The sequence below is a fragment of the Condylostylus longicornis genome, unplaced genomic scaffold (assembly GCF_029603195.1).
Source record: "Condylostylus longicornis isolate FDR11 unplaced genomic scaffold, ASM2960319v2 ptg000119l, whole genome shotgun sequence".
Lineage (NCBI taxonomy): Eukaryota > Metazoa > Arthropoda > Insecta > Diptera > Dolichopodidae > Condylostylus > Condylostylus longicornis.
The window spans coordinates 62,996-83,959 of record NW_026578087.1 but is presented as its reverse complement, the minus strand read 5'-3'; the positions used below and the strand labels follow the sequence as shown (position 1 = coordinate 83,959).

The 20,964-nt window shown below is 27.1% G+C and overlaps 1 protein-coding gene across 2 annotated transcripts in view; it reads left to right on the top strand.

Moving 5' to 3' along the window:
- LOC129614797 (peroxidasin) overlaps window positions 1-20,964 on the top strand; it is a 139,527-nt gene that overhangs the window by 70,011 nt on the left and 48,552 nt on the right. For both annotated transcript variants that reach the window (XM_055529672.1, XM_055529673.1), the window contains 6 exons: window positions 6,346-6,561; window positions 10,954-11,025; window positions 12,425-12,660; window positions 16,201-16,641; window positions 16,728-17,042; window positions 18,196-18,237. In XM_055529672.1, the coding sequence (XP_055385647.1) occupies window positions 6,346-6,561; window positions 10,954-11,025; window positions 12,425-12,660; window positions 16,201-16,641; window positions 16,728-17,042; window positions 18,196-18,237 (1,322 nt within the window). The remainder of the gene's footprint in view (window positions 1-6,345; window positions 6,562-10,953; window positions 11,026-12,424; window positions 12,661-16,200; window positions 16,642-16,727; window positions 17,043-18,195; window positions 18,238-20,964) is intronic.

The following is a 20,964-nucleotide window of genomic DNA, read 5'->3' as shown; positions in this document are numbered from 1 at the left end:
TATGTATGCATTTATGAACATGGGTAAATCTAAGAGAATTAAAAATATTTTATTCTTTCCTTTTAAAGGAGAAAAAAGAAGAAAAAATTTCCTTTTGAATAATTTCCTTCTTTTTACATTAAGAAAATTTTTAAAATACGCACACAAACATACATTCAGCAAATTCATCAAAAACGTCAATAAAAATAAAAGCAAAGGAATTGAAAATTAGTTGGGAAGGAAAAATAAGAAAGAGGAAAAAATTCCGTATAGATTAAAGGATTCTTATGCTTCTTTATTGCTTCCCTTTTGAAAACCACTTTCCGTCTTTTTTTTTCTTTCAAGAAGAAACATACGATCAAAAGGATCAAAATGCAAATTAAATATATTTATATGTCTGTATGTGTGTATATATTAAATTGGAAAGAGATTTATGAATGTTGATGCCATAAATTAAGAAAAATGTTTACTTTGTAATAAAGTATAACCGATTTTCTAAATCGAATTTTCAATATTTAAATGTGGTTTTACGCGGCGGCGGGGGGAGGGGGGAAGATGGAAGATTAAAAAGAAAATATAATATATAAGGATATTAGTTGTATGGTAAGCATTGTATGTGAAAATTAAAATTTTCATAATAAATATTTTATTTATATGAAATTATTTTATGTTTTATAGCTACAGTGGATAATAGATTTATTCATTTATAAATTTCTCCAATATTATTATCATAAGATATCTAACTATAGGAATAAATAAAAAATATTTCTATGATCTTCGCTTTTCTTTTATAAAATGGATTTTTCTTTGATTATTTTCGTCTTTGACTGTGATAAAGCTTCTGCTTCTAGTTGTTCCCTTTGTTTCAAATTTCTTGCCCAAAACTTAAAATCTTACTGCGTCAATTCAGTAATATGCAAGTGATCCTATTCAACAGTACGCTCCTGCAACAAAAAATTATAAAGCAGTTTTGTTCGAAATAATCCAAATAAAATAGAGAAGTGGTTTTCTTATCACAAACTGAAGTTGAAAGTCGAAAAAAAATTTTAACTTTCGAGAGATCTGGGTAATAGGGGACGAGGAACAAGTGCTCTCCGAGTACCCTGCTCTTATATGATGGGGAAAAAGGTTTTTAGAAGGTATCATTTTGATTGATTGGAGGACCTTTCAAGGCCGCTCTCGGGTGATCTGTTGAACTTTGTAAAGGGACTTGCACGGATTTAGCGGAGAGAAATGTGCCATGGAGCGATGCCGATAGGCTTCCTGTTCACTAACTAAATATCGGCACCCCTTGTTTGGAATTCAATGAACAACATTTAAAATAAAATATTATTAGAGGTAAAATTCTATTGCAATCCTGTTCAATAAACTTGCTCTGAAGAATTGAATTTAAGTATAAAATACCAATTTATATTACTGGATTTGGTTTGTTCTTTTAACAAAAAAAAATGATATTTTACTATGGTTTTCAACAACTTTTTCATTTTCCTTGTAGGCTCATCAAAAAAAAATTATTGTAAAATAGTTTTCCTGTGTGTTCTTTCTACAAAAACCAAAAATTACAAAATTATTGTCTATCTGTTTTTGATCTTTTTCAAAAATAATTTTAAAAGTTTTATTTTTAATAAATTTATTTAAAAACTTTTTATTTATTTTTCTTTGTACACAAATAATAGAAAATTTTCTAAGTGATATTTTAACTATTATTGATGTTTTCTTTTTTATTATCGTTTTCTATCAGATTAAAATTTAAATAAATTTTAAATTCAAAGATATTGAGTTGTGACCGAGAATTTATTAGGGAAAAAATTTTTAAATGTATAAATCTTTTGAAGCCTTTCTACACTTTTGCTTGTTTGTGTAGCCTTACATAAGGGAGTGGAACAAAAGAGAAAGAATGAATTTTGCAAGAAATATTTTTGGTAATGTTAAAAAAAGGATATTTGTTTAGGAAATAAAAGGATCGTTATTTGTATAATAAAATTATAAAATCAAATAAGATACTCGTATGAAGAAAAAAAACAAGAGAAAAATTTGTTCTTGTGTTTAGTTTTTAAAGCAGAACCGATTTTATGTGATGAAAATAGATAAAATGGTTAAGAATTGAAACTATTAAATAACTATAGCGTATAAAACATTTCGTTCTATAATTAATATTATAAACGATAAAGGGACATAAACTAGATGATTAATGTTATAATTAATAGTTTCAATATACTCTATTAAAAAAAGATGTAAGATGGCAATTTCAGAGGAGGACTCTGGGATAGTAATAATTTATTTTATTGGATATTTAATTGAGAATGTCCCTCCCTCCCCCCATGTATGTTATGTATATTTAATTGGATTTAGCACATAACCGACTGCAAGTTATATTTAGAAGTAGTTGAACTTGAGCCGACATTTTTCATCCATACCATGGAGAAGTATGTTTTATTGGCATCTTTGATAAAATCAATTTTCTTCTGAAAATATTTAAATTTTTTTCGATATGAGCTTGTAATCATTGGGGGGTTGGTATCGAAAGGTATTATAGAGGCGTGTCCCTGGTAAGCGGGACACAATATTCTTACGTGATGGTCACGGTGCACTGTTAATCAATCTGTACAATCTATTATGAGAAAAAGCTTGTAAAGACAGCACGATAATTAAAAGAAAATTTTTGAATAATTTATATTAAATATGAGAATTGTAAGTATAAATGAGAATGGTTTGGAAATCATTGAGTGGAAACTTTAATAGCTTTTATCTAAAATTCATATTTTAAATAGAAATTAAAATTTCATCAAATTTCATTCAATTTTAATTATTCAAAAAATATTAACGCTTTTGATCATGATTTTTTCCATAACGCCTACATTAAACTTTTTTTTTGATTATTTATTTTAGAACATTTTATTTTTATAGTTTCTACACACACACACACACAAAAAAAATAAAAATTAATTTATTTTTAATTTAATTATTAGAATAACATTCTTTTCTCTATAAAATGCTCTTTGAAGGCCTGAACGCCTACTTACTTTACTTGGCCTTTATAAAATTGTAGAAGAAAATTCTTTTTATCATTTTTTGTTTCTATACTATTTTTCTGTAATATGCGAGGATAAATTATTCAAATTTCTTTTAAAAATATCTTATTTCAATTAGTGATGAAAACAAAATTTTTTTTCTTTTTTTTTTTTTTAATTAAAATTCACAAATTTGAGAAATATGTATATCGCATTTACTTACATACATACACCCATCTTAATGTATATAGTAGTAATAATAATCCTTAATCCTTGAATTTTAATCCCGTTTTAAAAAAATTCTTAAAAGAATTTCTTATATTTTTGTTTTTTGATATTTTAGAGACCCTAGAGGCATAAGTGAAAAAACAAACATGAATTTCTGTGATATTCTCGTATGTTTGTGTTTATTGAGTCCGTGTGTGTATTTGTATGTGTATTTAAATATTTTGATTTCTATTAAATTTCACTTTTTTCATTGCTACCATTTCTTATTACTTTAGATGCGTTTATGTGTGTAAAATCAAGTATAAAAGCACCGATTAGTAGTTAAGTTTCACTTTTTTTTTCTCTTCTTAATTTTTTTTGTGCTGCTATGTTTTCTTTCATTTAAAGCGTCAAATGATTTCCATACCCATGTCATATGACAAATTATGTTTCCGACAGCACATTTTTAATTTTCTATAACTACAAACATAGGAAATAACGTAGTATAGTGTAAGATAAGAAGAAAGAAAGAAAAAAAAATTAAATAAATAACTAAACGCAAAAACTGGAGTAGGAGGAGGAAGGTAAAAAAAATAAATTAATGAAAATGTCCTTTTAGGATTCATTCCTATATCCATCCATCCACCTGCGTGCCATTTACCTGTGAATAATTTTCTTTCTTCAGGTTTTTTTTTTTCATTTTCTTCTTAAAATTTTTTTTTGCATTCTGTTTCTCTCTACTTCATTCTGTTTTATTAAAATTCTGAAAATTTTCCTTCAAGCTTTATTGTAACAAAAAAAAAAAAACAAAAAAAAAAAAGAAGAGAAAGATTGAGACCATTTTTGTCAACGAAGTTAATTTATTTTTGTTGTAAAGAGTGTGTTTGTGTGTGCACGTGTATGTGTTAACAAGCATTAAAATTTCTCATATAAACATACATACATACACAAACATATTTATATTAATTTTCTTAAAGAAATCATAGGGAAAAATTGTTAATACTAACTGAGAAAGAAGGGGAAAAAAATAAATTTTGATCAAATCAATGGTTTTGAAAGTAGCACATTTCCCTACAATTGGAATAAATACAATCACCATTCTTAAAAAAAGGGACCTTTTGCTTATATTATTGTCTTTGATATGCACACATACTAAAATTATGTTGTACAAAAAAGTTGCATACTTTTAGGGTGGTATAAAATTATTGAATTTCTCTTTAGATCACTACGAAATCGACGAATTCATAGAATTTTGTAAATGCTTAACAAAAACTTAGCAGTTTCACGAAAAATTAAATATCTGACTATGAGAGAAAGGCGTAGAAAAAAGTTGTTTTGCCGTAAAATAAAGCAATGATTGGGTTCATTATCACAATTGCGAAAATCTTAAACTTCTACAACTAACTGACTAAGAGAAATCAAATAATAAAATCTAAAACAAGTTGGGCTTAGGATTACGATTAATTTTTGAATTGCCACTTTGTCTAGAGAAGTACATGTCTTACCAAAAATCCACTAGTCTACAAAATTTCAACTATTTCAACTCTTGTAAACATACGCGGATAGATGATTGGACGAATAAAGTGAGTCTAATAATTACATACAATGTTTTCTAATTTTGTTCGAAACGTGCTAAAAACAATTAAAATTTTTTTTTTAAATATGTTTTTCCTTCTTCTTCAAAAGGAGCCACTCTCAATTAAAAGAACATAAAGAATATTTTTCTTTTTTAATATTTAACTTTAGAATTTTAAATTTATTTTAAAAATTTAATAAAAACTTTGTTACTAACTAAAAATTAGGATCATTTTTTCAATTACATTCGTTTACATTTAAAAAAAAAAATATTGCATACTTTTAGGGAAATGACTTTATTTAATCTCATAAAATTATCAAAGAAATTTGTATATTTTGTTAGTATGGATGTGTGAGAGTATATAAGTATACTCTTACTATGACTGGGCTTTCCTCTACTTCAATATTAATTGTAATTTTATTTACTTTTGAATGTTATACAATAAGAATTTAAATTATTTTGATGAATTTCAAATAGGAATTTTGGGACAATTACTTTTTTTTTTGTCAGAAGGAGGAAAATATTTTTGCCTGAACCGCAAAATTAAAAAAAAATTTTTTGCTTTGATTTTTCTCGAGTACACTTTGAAGTTTTTTTTTACATTTTGACAATATTTTATGCTTTTATACCACGCATCTAATAATTTTTAATAAAATTTTGGAATTCCTTTTGAATGTACAGCAGGTACAAAGTTGAATGACAATATTTAGTGAGTGAGAAACGTTTAACAGTTTTAATTTAACGAAGCAATTGAATAATTTTTTTTTTGTTTGGAAGATTGACGTCAAGAAAATTCTTTTCGCGATGGACTTGAAATGGATTTTTTTTTTGTTTGAACCGCAATTATGTCTTTGAAGTCAATAAAATTTTATGAGATTGGTATGAAAAAATTTGTTGTGATAGAAGTAAGATTAAAGAAAGAATGCGCAATTTGAATATTTTATGCGGTAGTGGTTGGATTTTGGTTGATTAATTATTAGGTTGGGTAGCTGCCACATTAGAAATGTGTATAAATTGTATGGTGGCATTGTAGTATAGAGAAATTGTGTGGATTTAGATTTTAATCAATGATAATTACATTCAAAGTTTTCAAAAGATCACCCTCCTATTTCCAACTATCTAACTTTTATCCAAAGTTTTAAGAGTTTTGATTTCCAAAGCAGACATCTTTTGCCTTAAAATTTTTTCTAATTAAATTTCCCTAGTATTTCTGTTCTTAGGTCAACAAGCCATTATCCGAGTGCACAGTTGAGTGTTATTTTGACATTTTGTCCTTGAGTATTTTTTCCCATCCTCTTATTAGAAAAATTTAAAAAAAAAAAACCCAAAAAAATTAAAATTTATAATAAATAAGTAAAAGCACTCTGAGGATAAACCTTTCCATTTTCACTTAACAAAAAAATTTAAATAACAATTAGAAAATTATGGAAAAAGCAAATTTTCTAATTAAAATTTAATTTTTAAAAACTAATTAAATATTTTGATTTTTATTTTCTTATTATTTTTTCTTGTTCTTGTTGTTATTTTCATTACTATATCGTAATATTTTCTTTCTGTTTTTTTTATTTACAGAGACTTACGATTTAATCAAATTCAAGAGATACCCTCAAAGGCATTCCAAGGTTTATCATCTTTACATACAATATTTTTAAATGAAAATCAAATTGGTCTTATACATAGTGATGCTTTTAAAGGACTTGTATCCTTAAAATATTTATACTTGAATAATAATCGAATAAGTAAAATATCATCGACCGCTTTTCAAGGACTCACTCATCTTAATGGCCTGTAAGTATTATTATGAAGGAATTATGTGAAAATAAATTGAAAATTTTTCAAAAATTGGATTTATTAAAATTACGGAGAAGAAATTAAAATTTATTTTAATTCTAAAGTGAAAGGAAAAACTTGTAAAAAGTTTAGAAAATTATGCAAAAATTAAAATGGTAACGATACAACGTGTATGATATGGTTATGTATGAAAAGATATGTTTGAATTGAATATACAACGTGTATGAAGGGTCTTATTCAAATACAATTCGTTTAACAGAAGTTTTTCTATCATCTGATAGACAAATTATTCATTCAATTTCGATAGTTGCAAAAATATCCAAAATATTTTAAATTTAATTACGATATCGAATAAAATTTTAAGAATTAAATTGAAAATTTTTTTTATATACAAGTTTTTTATTAGTATGGCTTCTTGATTGAACAATTATAAAAAAGTTTTAAGTAAATAATATTTATATTAAAGGATGAACTAATTTTCAAAATTACCTAAAGGCATTTGTTTTTCCAAACTTATGATTCCTTGAGGAAAAAAGAGAATTAATAAAAAAATTCATTAAATTAATTAAGAATGGGAAGTTCTTGTCAAAGTTATTTTATACCTAAAGAGAAAGGAAATACTAAAATGTCTGTTGGATTTTTGATGAAATTTTTACAGTATCTACACTGTATTGAAGCAAATGCTAGTGCCGGACAGTCGCAGAGAATGTGCACGGCGGTCTCATTGCCACCCCCACAAAATCTGCACAGGGGGGGAGCCCGACTTCCCTAGCATATGCAGGTGGTACTTTACTGGGCAGTGCTCTGTGGAGAAATTCACAATAGTGCGAACCCGGCTCCTGCTCATTCCCAGCAACTCTGCGGTGAATCCGCTGGAGTACGCCGAAAGAAACACCTTCGCATGACGCACCCTTTTGTGTCCCGCCAATGACGGCCGCATTCTGCCTCGAGCAGGCAGGCAAGTCTGAACCCACGGCGGAAGAAGGCAGACCGCAGAAAGGCAACGGCTGCACAAAGTCAGCCCCAGATCCGCTCCGCGCTAGCCCATCGGCGATTTCGTTGCCCGCATGGCCACTATGGCCCGGCACCCAAATGAGCGTGACTCTGTTCTCCGGTGCCAATTCCATAAGTGCAGCAATACTGCCTCGGACCAGCTTGGATGTAACCTGAACACATAAATGGTGCGGTTTCTATACCCCCTTTCTAAATTGAATCTCAGACAGATTTCCATTGCATGTATTTCGGTCTGGAACACCGTGCAATACGGGTCAAGGGTTGCATACACACGCATGTCCGGGCGGACACCGTATACACCCGAACCCACACCCGATTCCGTTTTGGACCCGTCCGCATACCATACGCTCGTACCCGACTCAAGTACCGGGCCTCGACCCCACGTCCATCGATCGGGAAACAGAACCCTGTACTTGTGGTCGAAGTTGTACCGCGGCAGACAGGTATGCGACATGGTTATTCTTAGAATCGACAACAGGTTCGGGTAGCTGCCATACAACTCAAAGAGCTTTTTTTAAATATTTCAAAACCTAATAAAGGTATTAATACCAAATTTTACAAAGGTGTGTGCAATTATGTTCTACATATATTCTGAAACTTTTAATGAAACTCGGCAGTCGTCTGTCCAATTTTTGGTCAAATATATTTTTGAAGTTTTGGTGGAATTGCTTGACAGGTTCGAATAGCTGCCATACAACTCCAAAAGAAAATTTTAAATATTTAGAAAAATATTAAGGCTGGACTCATGAAAATCGGCCGTCGTGTGTCCACTTATAGGTCAGACATAATATCCGTGAAGTTTCTATTTAGTGTACTACGTGGATCTAAGTACCGACTGAGAAGGTTTAACTTGTTCCTATTTAAAATTTGCATTTTTAAATGGAATTTTTCAATTTCTAAGAAATTTCTGTGATACGTCTAATAAAAGAAAAAAATATACGCCATATCAAAAGTGAAAATATTTACCCTAACAAAAAAAATCACAAAAATTCTATTTAATTTTAAAAAATAAAATTTTAAATTAAAATATTCAAAAATCATTTGGGTATCCTATATAGCCAAACTTGGAATATTTTCCATTTTAAATAAACAAGCAATTCAAAATTTCAAAATCTACAAGAGAATAAAAATGTATTTGATATGATGTGTGTACGAATGTTATTTTTTGCTTGTAATTTTCTAATTTATTAAAAAAATATTCTTATTAAAATATAATTTAAAAATTTTCTCTTATCGATCTTCATTTTCCTTTTCTTTTTGAAATCCTCTTAATTTAAGAACTTCCGAACCTTATGTATAAATGGATGGTATGAGGAAAGAGAATTCTAGCAAAAGAGAATAATTTTCTCTTTTTATTTAAAACTAAAAAAAAGATGAAGTTATCCTTCGAGTATTGAGCTATAGCCTTGTATAGCACAAGTGTAAATAGAAAATATTGTTGTAGGAAAAATTATGGAGACTACGATATTCATTTTTAGTTTTCATGTTCTTACGTTTTCCTGTTTTTATTTTTCATTTATAGTCAAAAAAGAAATATGGAGCGTGACAAGTTATTGAAAATTTATGATTATCCGAATTGTATAATAAAAAAATAAGAAAAATAAGAGGAAAACGAAAAGAGAAAAAAATTGAAATAAAGTTTTCGAAACAACATAATTAATCAACATAAAACATTTGTTTTCTTTTTAAAGGTTGCTATGACGGTTCGAAATTTTGAACTAAACTTTTGTGAATCACATATTGTATGTGGTAGTAAAATAGGCATCAGCGTTTTATTTATTTCATGTTGGATAGCCAGTCCCTTTATTTTCAGGTGATCACATCCCTTTACTTTCAGGCCTCCACTCTTGTGTTTCCCGCTGATTATTACTTTGTTATTTTCACATTTTTAGAGGAAAACCGATTTGCCTTATATTTTTATAACAAATTTTGGGTGATTTTGACTACGCCCCTCTCCACCTTTCATAAATTCGAGTTGCTAATATGTTATTCTCGATTAGAATATGCTGCATATTAATCTGAGACATTTATTTATGAAAACCTGTTATTCTTCTATGCACTTTATACATATTGTTTTCAAAATGAGGAAACCTCTTCGATATTCTAGATATTTGTGAAGGAGTTGAATTATTCATGGCATTTAATTTTGATTTGAAATAATTAGGTTTTCATTAATGTGGTTTGTGACCATAATATGGTTGATTCAGTTAGTCTTTGCTTCAACAGATGGCGTACTAATTTGTGACCTTAATAATTTTTTCAATTCGATCCTTTGTTAAAAAATTTGAATTATTTTACCTTTTCTATTTTATGAATTTTTTCTCAATTTTGAATTTGCAAGAAGAAATCACCATCGAAATTCGAACAATCACATTAACATATTTAAATTCATATATAATATAATAATAATAATGTAAAGAGTCTATTATCCTGAAAATTCTTAAAATATTTATAGGACTAGGTAGGTATGTAAGTAAATTTTTTTTTAAGTGAATATTTATAACAAATTTTTACCTTTTTTTTTCTTTATTTGAATTGATGCCAAAAAAGTTAGGCATATTTAAAATTGTTTTTCTTTTTCTTTCTTCTACTTCTTCCTTTCTCCTATCTTTATTATTATTTTGTCGAAAAAGTAGAACTTTTATAAGTTTGTTTCAAGGATCTTTTATAAGAAACAAAAAATTAAGAAGTTTTTTTCTTGTTTTGTTATGTTTGCTTTTGGTTTTTCTCTCGTATAATAATTTTTCCTGTGACTTGTCAACACTGTGCTTCAAGAATACAAAAAATCTTTTAATGTTTAAGAAAATTTATTAAAAAATTTTTATTTACTGTTACTGTGAAATTTAAACAAAAAAAATGAAAGGAAAATAATGAGAGAAAAACGTATTTTGTATTCATTGTTCGTGATAAGTTTTAAATTAGGATCAGATCAAATGAGTTCTAAGCCGAATTTCTAGTGAAATCTTCTTTTGAAATTTCAACGACAAGAAGTCAATTTCAAAGTTTTTCATAAAAGATTATGAAAAATCAAGACAAATGATTATATTTTCTATTAAAATAATTGCATACTTTTAGGCTTTTGTAAAAAAAAAAAAACAGTTTTTTTTTTTGATTAGTTTTACGTACATTAGGGAGCAAGTGAATTTTCACAAAATTTTATATGGAAATTGTAAGTTTCATTATAAATTACAAAAAATTTGTAGTTATATACTTTTAGTAGTGAAGAAAATATTTGTTAAAATTGGTTTTTGAAAAATCACAAATCCTAAAAATTTTTGAAAAATTGTCATTTTAAATTTTAGGTAGCTTATGATTTTCTGTTATTATTTATTTATTTTTTAAATTTTAAAATTTATTAAATTTTTTAAATTTTAGTTTTTTGGAGAGCAATGAAATATGGGAAATTGATCCAGAAACATTTAGTAATTTGCCAGAATTGGTTTCATTGTAAGTATGATTTGAATTTGAACAAATTGGAATGACATTTTTCAGAAGCGCCACCAATAATTTAAAAAACGAAATTTGAATTTTAAAAATTAAAAATTTTCATTTCTTTTACGATTGGTGGCGTTTTAGAAAAAAAAATAGTAAAATGTCACAGAAATTCTGTACATATAAAATATTATATAAAATATTATGAAAAATTTTAATGTATTTAAGAAGTTAAAGTTGTTATTCAATGGATAAAATTAACCCTTATTGAATCGAAAAGCTTATTTAGCTATAGTGAACGAAAATCCCATCGTAGGAGATATTTTAACGTAAAAAGTTCAAATTTTTGTTTACAATTACATCTAAAACTCATTTCTCCTAACTCAATTCAAAATTCATTAAATTTTAATCTGTATGCTCTATACTTTTGTGTCTTCATACTATGTATAGCGAGATTCGGACTCATCGTATAAATATCTTTAAGAGGAATCTTAATTGTGGTTTTAATATAGCTACTTTGAAGCTTAGTGTGTTAAGTATAACATATTGTAACATTTGTTTCGTTTGAAGAGGTACCAGATGGATTGAAGTACCATAATTTCGGTTCTAATTTGTCGCGAAATTTTATTAATTGAAAATTATCCAAAAGTAAATTTTTATCCACCTATAATGCCATAAATAATAAAAAAAGCCCTGATATAAATTTAAGATAAATGATCCATTAAAGAAGATTTGTAGCATCATAAAAAAAAATAGTTACATGAAAATAAGCATAGAAATGCACTGCAATTTAAGGAAAAACATAAAATTTTTCACGAAATCATTCATTCATTTACAAGTACATATACATACAGCGAATTAAAATAAAATATAAAAAAAATAATTTTCACTTAATGTAATCAAAATCTAAAAAATGTAATTTATAACAAAAAACTCTAAAGTGCTTAACATTTTACTTGACAATTTTACAATTTTTGTAGTTGTGTAGTGTTGGAAATAAAAAAAAATATCACTAAAATTTTAACATTATTATTTCGAGAGAGAGACAACAGCATAGTGAGCATAAATGTAAGCATAAATTTACATGAATAAATGCTGTGGGTGGATGACAGCACATTGTAAAAAAATCTCTTAAAAATTTGTATAAAAAAAACTATAAATTTTAAACAAAACTTAAGAATTTATATAGAGAATTTTTGTGACATTTTAAAATAAAAATTATTCACATTGCATGTTTAATTGCATTTACATATATACATACATTTAATGCCGAACAGATCTACTACATTTCATGTTCACTTTCTTGTAATGTATGTGTGTATTTTAAACATTGTAATAAATGTTATTTTTTATATAAGTTATTGTAAGTTTATAATAATTTTAAAATTATAATAAAAAATTTTCTATATTCTAGATTCCTTTTCAAAAATAAAATCACTCAAATACCAGAAAATTCATTTAGAAATTTACCACAATTGAAACGTTTGAGATTAGACAACAATCCAATTGAATGTGACTGCGGTGTTTATTCATATTTAACATATTATAAAAGTATAAAGAGTCGTGCAACTATTTCACTTGTATGTGCAACACCACAAGAATTACGTGGAAAATCTTATATAACTCTTGTTGAATCAGATTTTCATTGCAGTAAGTATATTTGTAAATTAAATGACATTTTTTGAGTAGGTAATCAAATATATTGAAAGTTCAAGAATATACTATTATGATTTTAGTTAAAACGTGTGAATGTGTGCGTGTAAAATGTGAAATAAGACTATGTCCAATTATACAGCTTTGAAGAAAATATGTACTTGAAAAGGAAAAGGGATAATTCAATTCGTAATTTTAAAGAGGTTTAACAAATAAAGACTTTATTTTCAAAAATTATATTTTCGCATATTTTGTCTTTTAAATATGACATACTACGTCAACAAAGTCTTATTTAAAAATTGCATATTTTTTGGGGCAATAATTCAAAAGCTCTAATATAGATATATAACGGTAACAAAGCATAATTGAGGGCGTTTAACAAATAAATGAGTTAAGTATCATTTTTATATCAAAAGTTATATTTCGGCATCATCGGTCTTTTAAATGATATAATGTAACAAATTTAATTTTTAATATCTTTATTCATTCGATAAATTTTAGTATATGATTATGAAAGAGGAATATTCAACTTATATTTTACCCATACTCAAATTTTTATAATTCTGTATAGAATTGTTTTATGAAAAATATCACTCAAGAATGTCAATAATTGTGCCCGGTACGCTATGTAAAACTCTACTGAGCCTCTTTTTTTTTTAAATTGCATATTTTTAGGTGAAATAATTCACATTTTTTCGAAAATATACAACAGCGAGCATACACTTTTGTGTAAACTAGAATATCAAAACAGATTGTTTTCGAAAGTTCATTAAAATTCATAATTTGAAAATACAATATTTGTTAAATGGAAACTTTAAACACGTTTTCTGACTAAATTAGAAAAGATTCTTAGCATTTTTCGTGGTTATGAGAAATTTACAGAATCCGACAATATGTGATAAGAAGCTGTAGCAAAAATATTTGTGAACAAATTATTTTAGAGATTTGAAATCCTTTGATCTTTCAAAATATAGTGCAATCATTAACCAAACGCGTGTTTGTATTTCTATGTAAATTTTTTAAATCCAATCTAATGCGGCATCTAGTATGCTACTTAATCCCTACATGGTCATAAAATAGAAATTTATTTTTATTTGGAGATTTATCATTAGACCTCCTGTTAGAACTATTTCTTTATTCGGGTGTTCATACTCGTATTCCTTTGGTTTAAAAAGAATTAACAAAATTTTATTGTATGCGAAATTCAATGACAGTTGTCTTCAGTGACAGAATTCATAATAAATGATTCACCTGGAATTTCAATAAATTTTCAATGCTACTGATGAAAATTATTCCAACTTTATTTTTAAAATTCAACCACTTAAAAATTTTCCATATTGTTTTCTGCAATCACAAAAAAACAATTTAAATCAAAAGGGATTTTGTTGAAAATTTATTGTACAATATTTACGTATTCATTAGCGTATAGTTTTTGTAATTAACGTTGCGTTATTGCGTATTTTAACCTATCCGTATTTATTTTATTGAAACATGTGTATATATGAAACGAAACACAACATGTCATTTCTGTTATCCCCACTGATTATTATAGGCGTCGCGACGATGTTCAGCTTAAAGAAAAGAATCCTTTTGGGTATCATTATCGTTAAGACCGTTGCTATGACTTATATACAATAAATATGCGCATGAATAAAAACAAGAAAAGAAAATAAGAAGATGAGAAAATAAATTTAGTTTGTTACTCATAATATGCACGTGTGTAAAAGGATGTAAGATGTGTTCAGCGTCATAACGCTATTGAATATTATTTTGTTGTTGTTGCGAAAGAAATCTTTTGATGACCAGACACGCCAACAAATCGAAGCGGGTTTTCGTGAAAGCGTTCACAAAATTGAAGAAATGTGGATAGATAGCTTAAACATTTTAATTTTTCCCAAAACTGCCAAAGAATTTGGCATATAGTCAGTAAAAAGGCTTGTGAAATTTGTACGGTTTCATTTTTTGTAATTAATGTAATTGTGCAATTGGTTTTAGTTCTAATCTGCACAAATGCAAAGTACATTTGAAACTTTAAGAAAATTCGCCAAAAATTCCAATTTGCTTTAACAAAACCCCTAAATTCGCCGGTTTTATACTCATTAATTAAATTTGGTATGAAAACAATACCTCTCTTATTGCAAACAACTTAGACGATATGATTATATTTAAACTCATATGAATGAGTTCAAATAAAATGCGAAAATCAAATAAGAAAATATTTTTTTTATTAAATAGAAAAATAAAAAAATTAAGAAAATTTTTTCTTTGAAATTGAAAAGAAAAATTGAATGTATGCATGCGTTGTGTGTGTATTTTCTTTTTTTTAAACGGGGGGTTTGATTCACAAATTCCAAGAGCACATTACAAATGCATGCACAAATATGTTTTATAAGTATTAAACTTTCTCTATTTGTATGTATGAAATTAAGAATTGTAACTATGTGCATGAAATTCTTTAGAATTCTCATTATTCATAAGAATAACAACCTACAGGGTCCCATTGTGTTGAATTATGTCAATGAAACTTTATTTTTCAGAAAAATTTTAAAATATTTTTTTAAATTGTATGCAGTAAGTTTAAAAGGAGCTCTTGTTCTCGAATTATTTCATGAAATTTATAATTTTTAATAATAATGTTTTAGTCTCCGGCAGTTTAAATGCTGAAATTAAATATAGAAATGGAAATTTAATATATTTAATGTATGTTGCTTTGTTAAAACTGAAAATTTATGTTAAGATCTTCAACCCTCTAGTGAATAAATGGAAAATATAAATTTACTTTTGTTAATATGATTTTCTAAAAATTAAAATTAAAAAACAAATTAAATGAAAATTTTACATACAAAATTTAATTTTTTCGAATATATTTAAAATATATGTAATTTAAATATATGGCTACTAAATTTTTAAGTTGACAATTAAAATGCTGTATAAATGCAGGTTTACCTGCCTGCCGTCTACTTTTTTTAGCAATAATTGATATTATTGAACAGGTCAAATTGACTTTTTACATAAATGTTTAAATATCCCTGCCAAATGAGATATTTAACATTTATGTCAAATTATCTGTCAAAATTTGAGAATTGTTTGACTCAAAATCGAAATAATTGAATAATATCGAAATAATAACTCACATTTTTTCTTTGACAAATAAATTCCATTTTTGCAGAAGAGCAGGTATGAGAAGTATTAAGGGAGAGACGTTGTATATACGCTCAATACATACAATTGTAAACAGGCTCAATAGCCTTGTTTGAAAATTTAATCAATTTTCAAAAATGAATTTGTCAATTCAATCAAATCTCTTAATGTACTTCAATTAAATAATGGAAATATTATGCATATGTTTATATGACTGATTGTTGCCATACCCATATAATTATTCAAATTTGAAAAATTTATTCATTTTTTTGCATCTTTTCCTAATTCTTTTTTTTTATAATTGTTTATTGAGAAGAAGCATATTTTTAATTTTATATTATGCACATATGTATGTTTTCTTGTTTTCATGTTCATTTTAATTTTTCTTAAATATAGGAAAACCAGAGATAATTGAACAACCTCATGAAATGGAAATAGCTAAAATTGGTGATTCAATTGAATTACCATGTAAAGCAATTGGTGATCCATCACCCGAAATTGTTTGGATGCAAAATTCTAATGAGATACAATCATTTTTCACTTCATCATCTTCATCATCATCAGAAAATTCAAAACAAATTTCAACATCAGATGATGATAGTAATAATGATAGTGGCATTAATCCAACAACAAATAATGTACCACATATGCAAATTCTTGAAAATGGTTCATTAAAAATAACAAAAGCTACAATAGATGATAATGCTATATTTGAATGTATTGCAAGAAATGCAATTGGTGAAACAAAATCAAGACAAATTCGTATGGTTGTTACAGATAATATTGATATTAGAAGGCAACAACAGCAACAGCAACAACCAAATTTCCAAAATAATGGTAAGGCTCTTTGTTATTAAGAATAAACTTTTTAATATCAAGAGAATAATATATAAAAATATCTTTATATGATTGTATTGATTTAGGTGGCAATATCCAATCATCTTCATCAACTAGTTTACAAAATGCACCAAATTTCATTGTTAAACCACCGGGTAGTATTACTGTTGCAACAACAGATTCAATTATTTTACATTGTTTAATAAGTGGACAACCTCAACCACAAATATATTGGTCATTTAATGGAAGACAACTAACGCAATCAAGTTCATCATTAAGAATTCATTCTAATGGTACATTGATTGTACCATTCCCAAGTGAAAATGATTCTGGTATATATAAATGTCAAGCTGGAAATCAATTTGGGAATATTCAGACAACAACTCGAGTTCAAGTAAAGGGTAAAGAATTATTATTATTATTATTTGCTTGTTTTTTTTTTTTTTTGTATATGTGTTTGTTTTTATTTTGGTTTTATGACTATTATAATGGGCTATATAAATGTGTATGAATTTTATGAAATTCAGAAAATCAAAAATAAATGTATGTGAACATAGATTCTTAAATCAAGTATATTTCGAATCTATGTACATACATATGTGGTATGAAACAGATATCATCTAATGCAAGGTGTTACAAAATGAGCTGTCTTAAAAAATTTTTAAATGAATGATAAAGGATAAGTAAAGAAAGATTTGCGGTTGTAACCTAGATTGTAAAGAATTACTAAAGAAAGATATTGGCAAAGGAATTTCTCCCCTCCAAACGACGTGCCAACCCGCGTCTTAATATAGTCCTTCCATATCTCACTTATACTACCGGTGGATGAGGGATACATCCATTAACTGAGCACTCCCAGACAAGCCGGTCTCTAAAATCTACCCAATTTGGTCTGCGCATCCACTTGCTCAACCTTGAGCCAGCCATACCATGAACATATAGCTGATGATTGTCTTGCCAACAAAACTCTTACACGTCCACAGAGCCGTCACTGCTCTTTCCTGTATATAGCAGTATTCCAGGAGATCTATGGTCACCCAAAAGAGCGAAACTCGCTAATCATTCTCTACTCCTTGAGTTTATAGGCCCGATTGGCATATATTTGTTTCCTGAGTGAAATATATTTGTTTCCTGAGAGATTTCACAAAAAATAAAGTGATTGTAGTGAATAGAATATCACCAAAAATCTATTGAGCTCATTTTGCACCACTCTGTCTGAATTCAACATTCGAAAATGAATTTGATGATTACTTTATTGTTTTATTCTTTTTTTTGTTTTTGGTTTTCGTAATATTCTCTTGAATATTTTGTGCATCTATACATTTTTAAATAAATATATAAATTCATGCAAAAATATAGAGAGACATTTTTGAAATTGAGTACGGTATGGGTACGGCTGAGATTTGATGCATAAAATTTGTTTATTACTTGTTTTCCTTACTAAAATCTCTTCATTTCGTTTTGTTTTTTTCTCATTGTGCCTTTTTCATTTTTTCGAGCTTTTTCTGAAATTTTTTTCTCATATTTTCTTTATTGTTTCTATTTAAATGCTAGCAATTTTAAATGGAACAACAACAAATAGTACGGTTACGTCTGGTAAGTTTTCTTTCATATTATAAAATTTTTGTTTTTTTTTTCTACTTTATTTATATTTTTCGAGAATCCTTTTAGAGTATTCTATGATGTTCCCTCAACAAATCTAAATACATGCATACATACATACATAAATATAATAAATTATATAAAAAGTCTTGCTTTTCTAAAAAAAACATAACTAAATGGTGCATCTCTTGCAGAAAATAATTTATGGATGACTGAATAAATTTTTTACGATTGTGGTAGGGCGGTGGTATAACAACAGAACGTGACAAGAGGAAGGATTCATTTTCATTTCTTATAGCACTTCTCATATAATATAAAAGAAAAAAAGTCTCTTGAATAACAACTACTACTGTTGTTGTTATTTTTGCCTATAGTTGTCGGGGTTTTTTTTATTGTTCTTGTTTTTCTCATTATTTTATGAAATGCAGTAAAACTTTTATTGTTTTCATTAGTTAAACAAAGCTGTAAACACGATTTATAGAGCAAACGAAAGAGAGAGAGAAGGAGAGAGCGATACTAAAATTAACAAGAAAAATAAAAAAGAGTAAAATGAGAAAAACGAATTAGGAAGGAATTATTTCGGTTTTCTTAAGTGATTTAAAAATCTGTGTGCTCTCATTTTTCTTTATTATTTTCGGAATAAAAAAATCATTTTCCAATTTTGTATAATTAATGAGCATAAATTTATTTATTTTTTTGTTTTACATTTTTGTTTTAAATTAAAGTCAAATGAAGAGGAAAATAAAAACTCCATTTTGTGTTTTTTTTTCGTTTCTCAACATTGTAAAGAGAGAAAATTTTCTACTTTTGAGTTTCTTAATAATTGTAATTTGATTTTCATTAAAAAAGAAACTCATTTTTATTGCTTAAGGAGAAAAACAATTTTCACGCTACTTACATTTTGAATGTCCGTTAGTCGTACGTAATGCCATTTTTTTTTTTGTTACTCTCTATACAACCATATTATGGGAGCAATAAATTCTCTATTTGCTTTTAATTTAATTGAATGGAATTTATTTATAATTCAAGAAAGAAAAATTTCAAAGAATATGGTCTTGTATTTTATTATTTTAAATTATTTTCTGACTTTATTAAAAACACAATTTGAACACCGCACACTTTGATGTTCTCACAAGTAAATTATAATATTAAAATATTAAAGAAATTCGGAATGAAATAAAAATAAATGGGAAAATTTTAAGAGAGAAGAAAACAAAAAAAAAAAATAAATTTGTAAAATGGAAAATTGCAAAAATTTTCCAATTGATTAAAGTTTAACTGAATTGTGTGTATTTATATTGAAAATGATAAAATTCCTGAATATAAATCGCAGGATATCCTCATATAAATGAATAATTTCCTTAAAAATTGAAAAATGCTTTGCTAAATTAATTATTCATAAAGATTTTTTTTTATTTTATTAAAAAGAAAATTCAGTTTTTTTTTTATTCAATTTTTTCAATGATTGATTATGATTATTATTATTGGGATGCTTAAATTCATTACATGCTTCATTTGTTATTTAAATAAGTACAACATACTCTGTTTGCATATATACAGGCGGATTATATGAATATAGAGTAGCTGTATATAGAGTGGCAGTATAGAATTGAATAAAAGCATGTAATTAACGCGTTTAAGATTTTTATGGTTAGTTTGCTAGTTATTGATTTTGAGAAAAGTATTTTTTTGAGAGGGAGGGTAGGTGGTGAAAGCAAAATAAATTGGTGGTTTCAGTGACTCTTTAAAGCTTTCTACTAGTTTCGAACTATTTTTAATGAAAGCACAAAAATCATGCAATGATCGCGTAATTGAAATAGAATCGATTATGCAAAAATTTGGCGTTTAATATCCCTTTCATATTGCGCTTTTATGTCCCTTCTCTGAGGCCATTTTGAATTTTCAACATTTTTACCATGTAAATTTCGCAGAAACTGTTACTCGACTTATAACATTTCCTATTTATTTTCATTTTCTGTTTGTCACTTGCGCCTTCATTGGTTGTTTTATTTTTTATTACCCATAGTTCTTTCTGGCCTAAAACTTGCGGTATAATATTTTTAGAGGCTTACTGATGAACAACATTTTCGGATGTAAATTTTTCTTCCCATTTCGTATGGAAGCTCTTTTAACTACAAGCTACTAAAAAACAGATAATCGCAAGAATTTTAAGTTTAAAATAGCTTCTAGTGTTCAATTTCAGAAAAACTTATAAACTTATTTGGCGTAATATTAACATGTTTCCTCTCAATGTTTGTGCTACATCGTCCAATACATTGTTATTCGATTACAAAAGAAAATTTACGTGGTTGCTAAAATCGACATACAAAATATTTATCGGTACACAAACCATTAAAATAACATGTTAATTCTTCATTTTGTTTTCTCCCTTTCAATATTTCAGCACATTCTTAACTTATTCCTGTTTTTTTTTTGTCCGTAATTTACACGTTCTGCAAATATGTGATCTTCAAATAACATTAGGTAAGTTTCTTATTATAAAACTACATTAAAGAACCCAAAAATATGGACATATACTTAGATATTCACACATATATACAAGAATTCAGTTATATAACGTACGCGTCCTTACTATAATCTGAACGCAATATTAATATCGAATATAAAAAATTTCTAATACATTATATAACCTGAATGGTATTGACATTTATTGCTTAATTTTAAATGAAAAATTTTCCATAAGCTTTAATAATATAATGG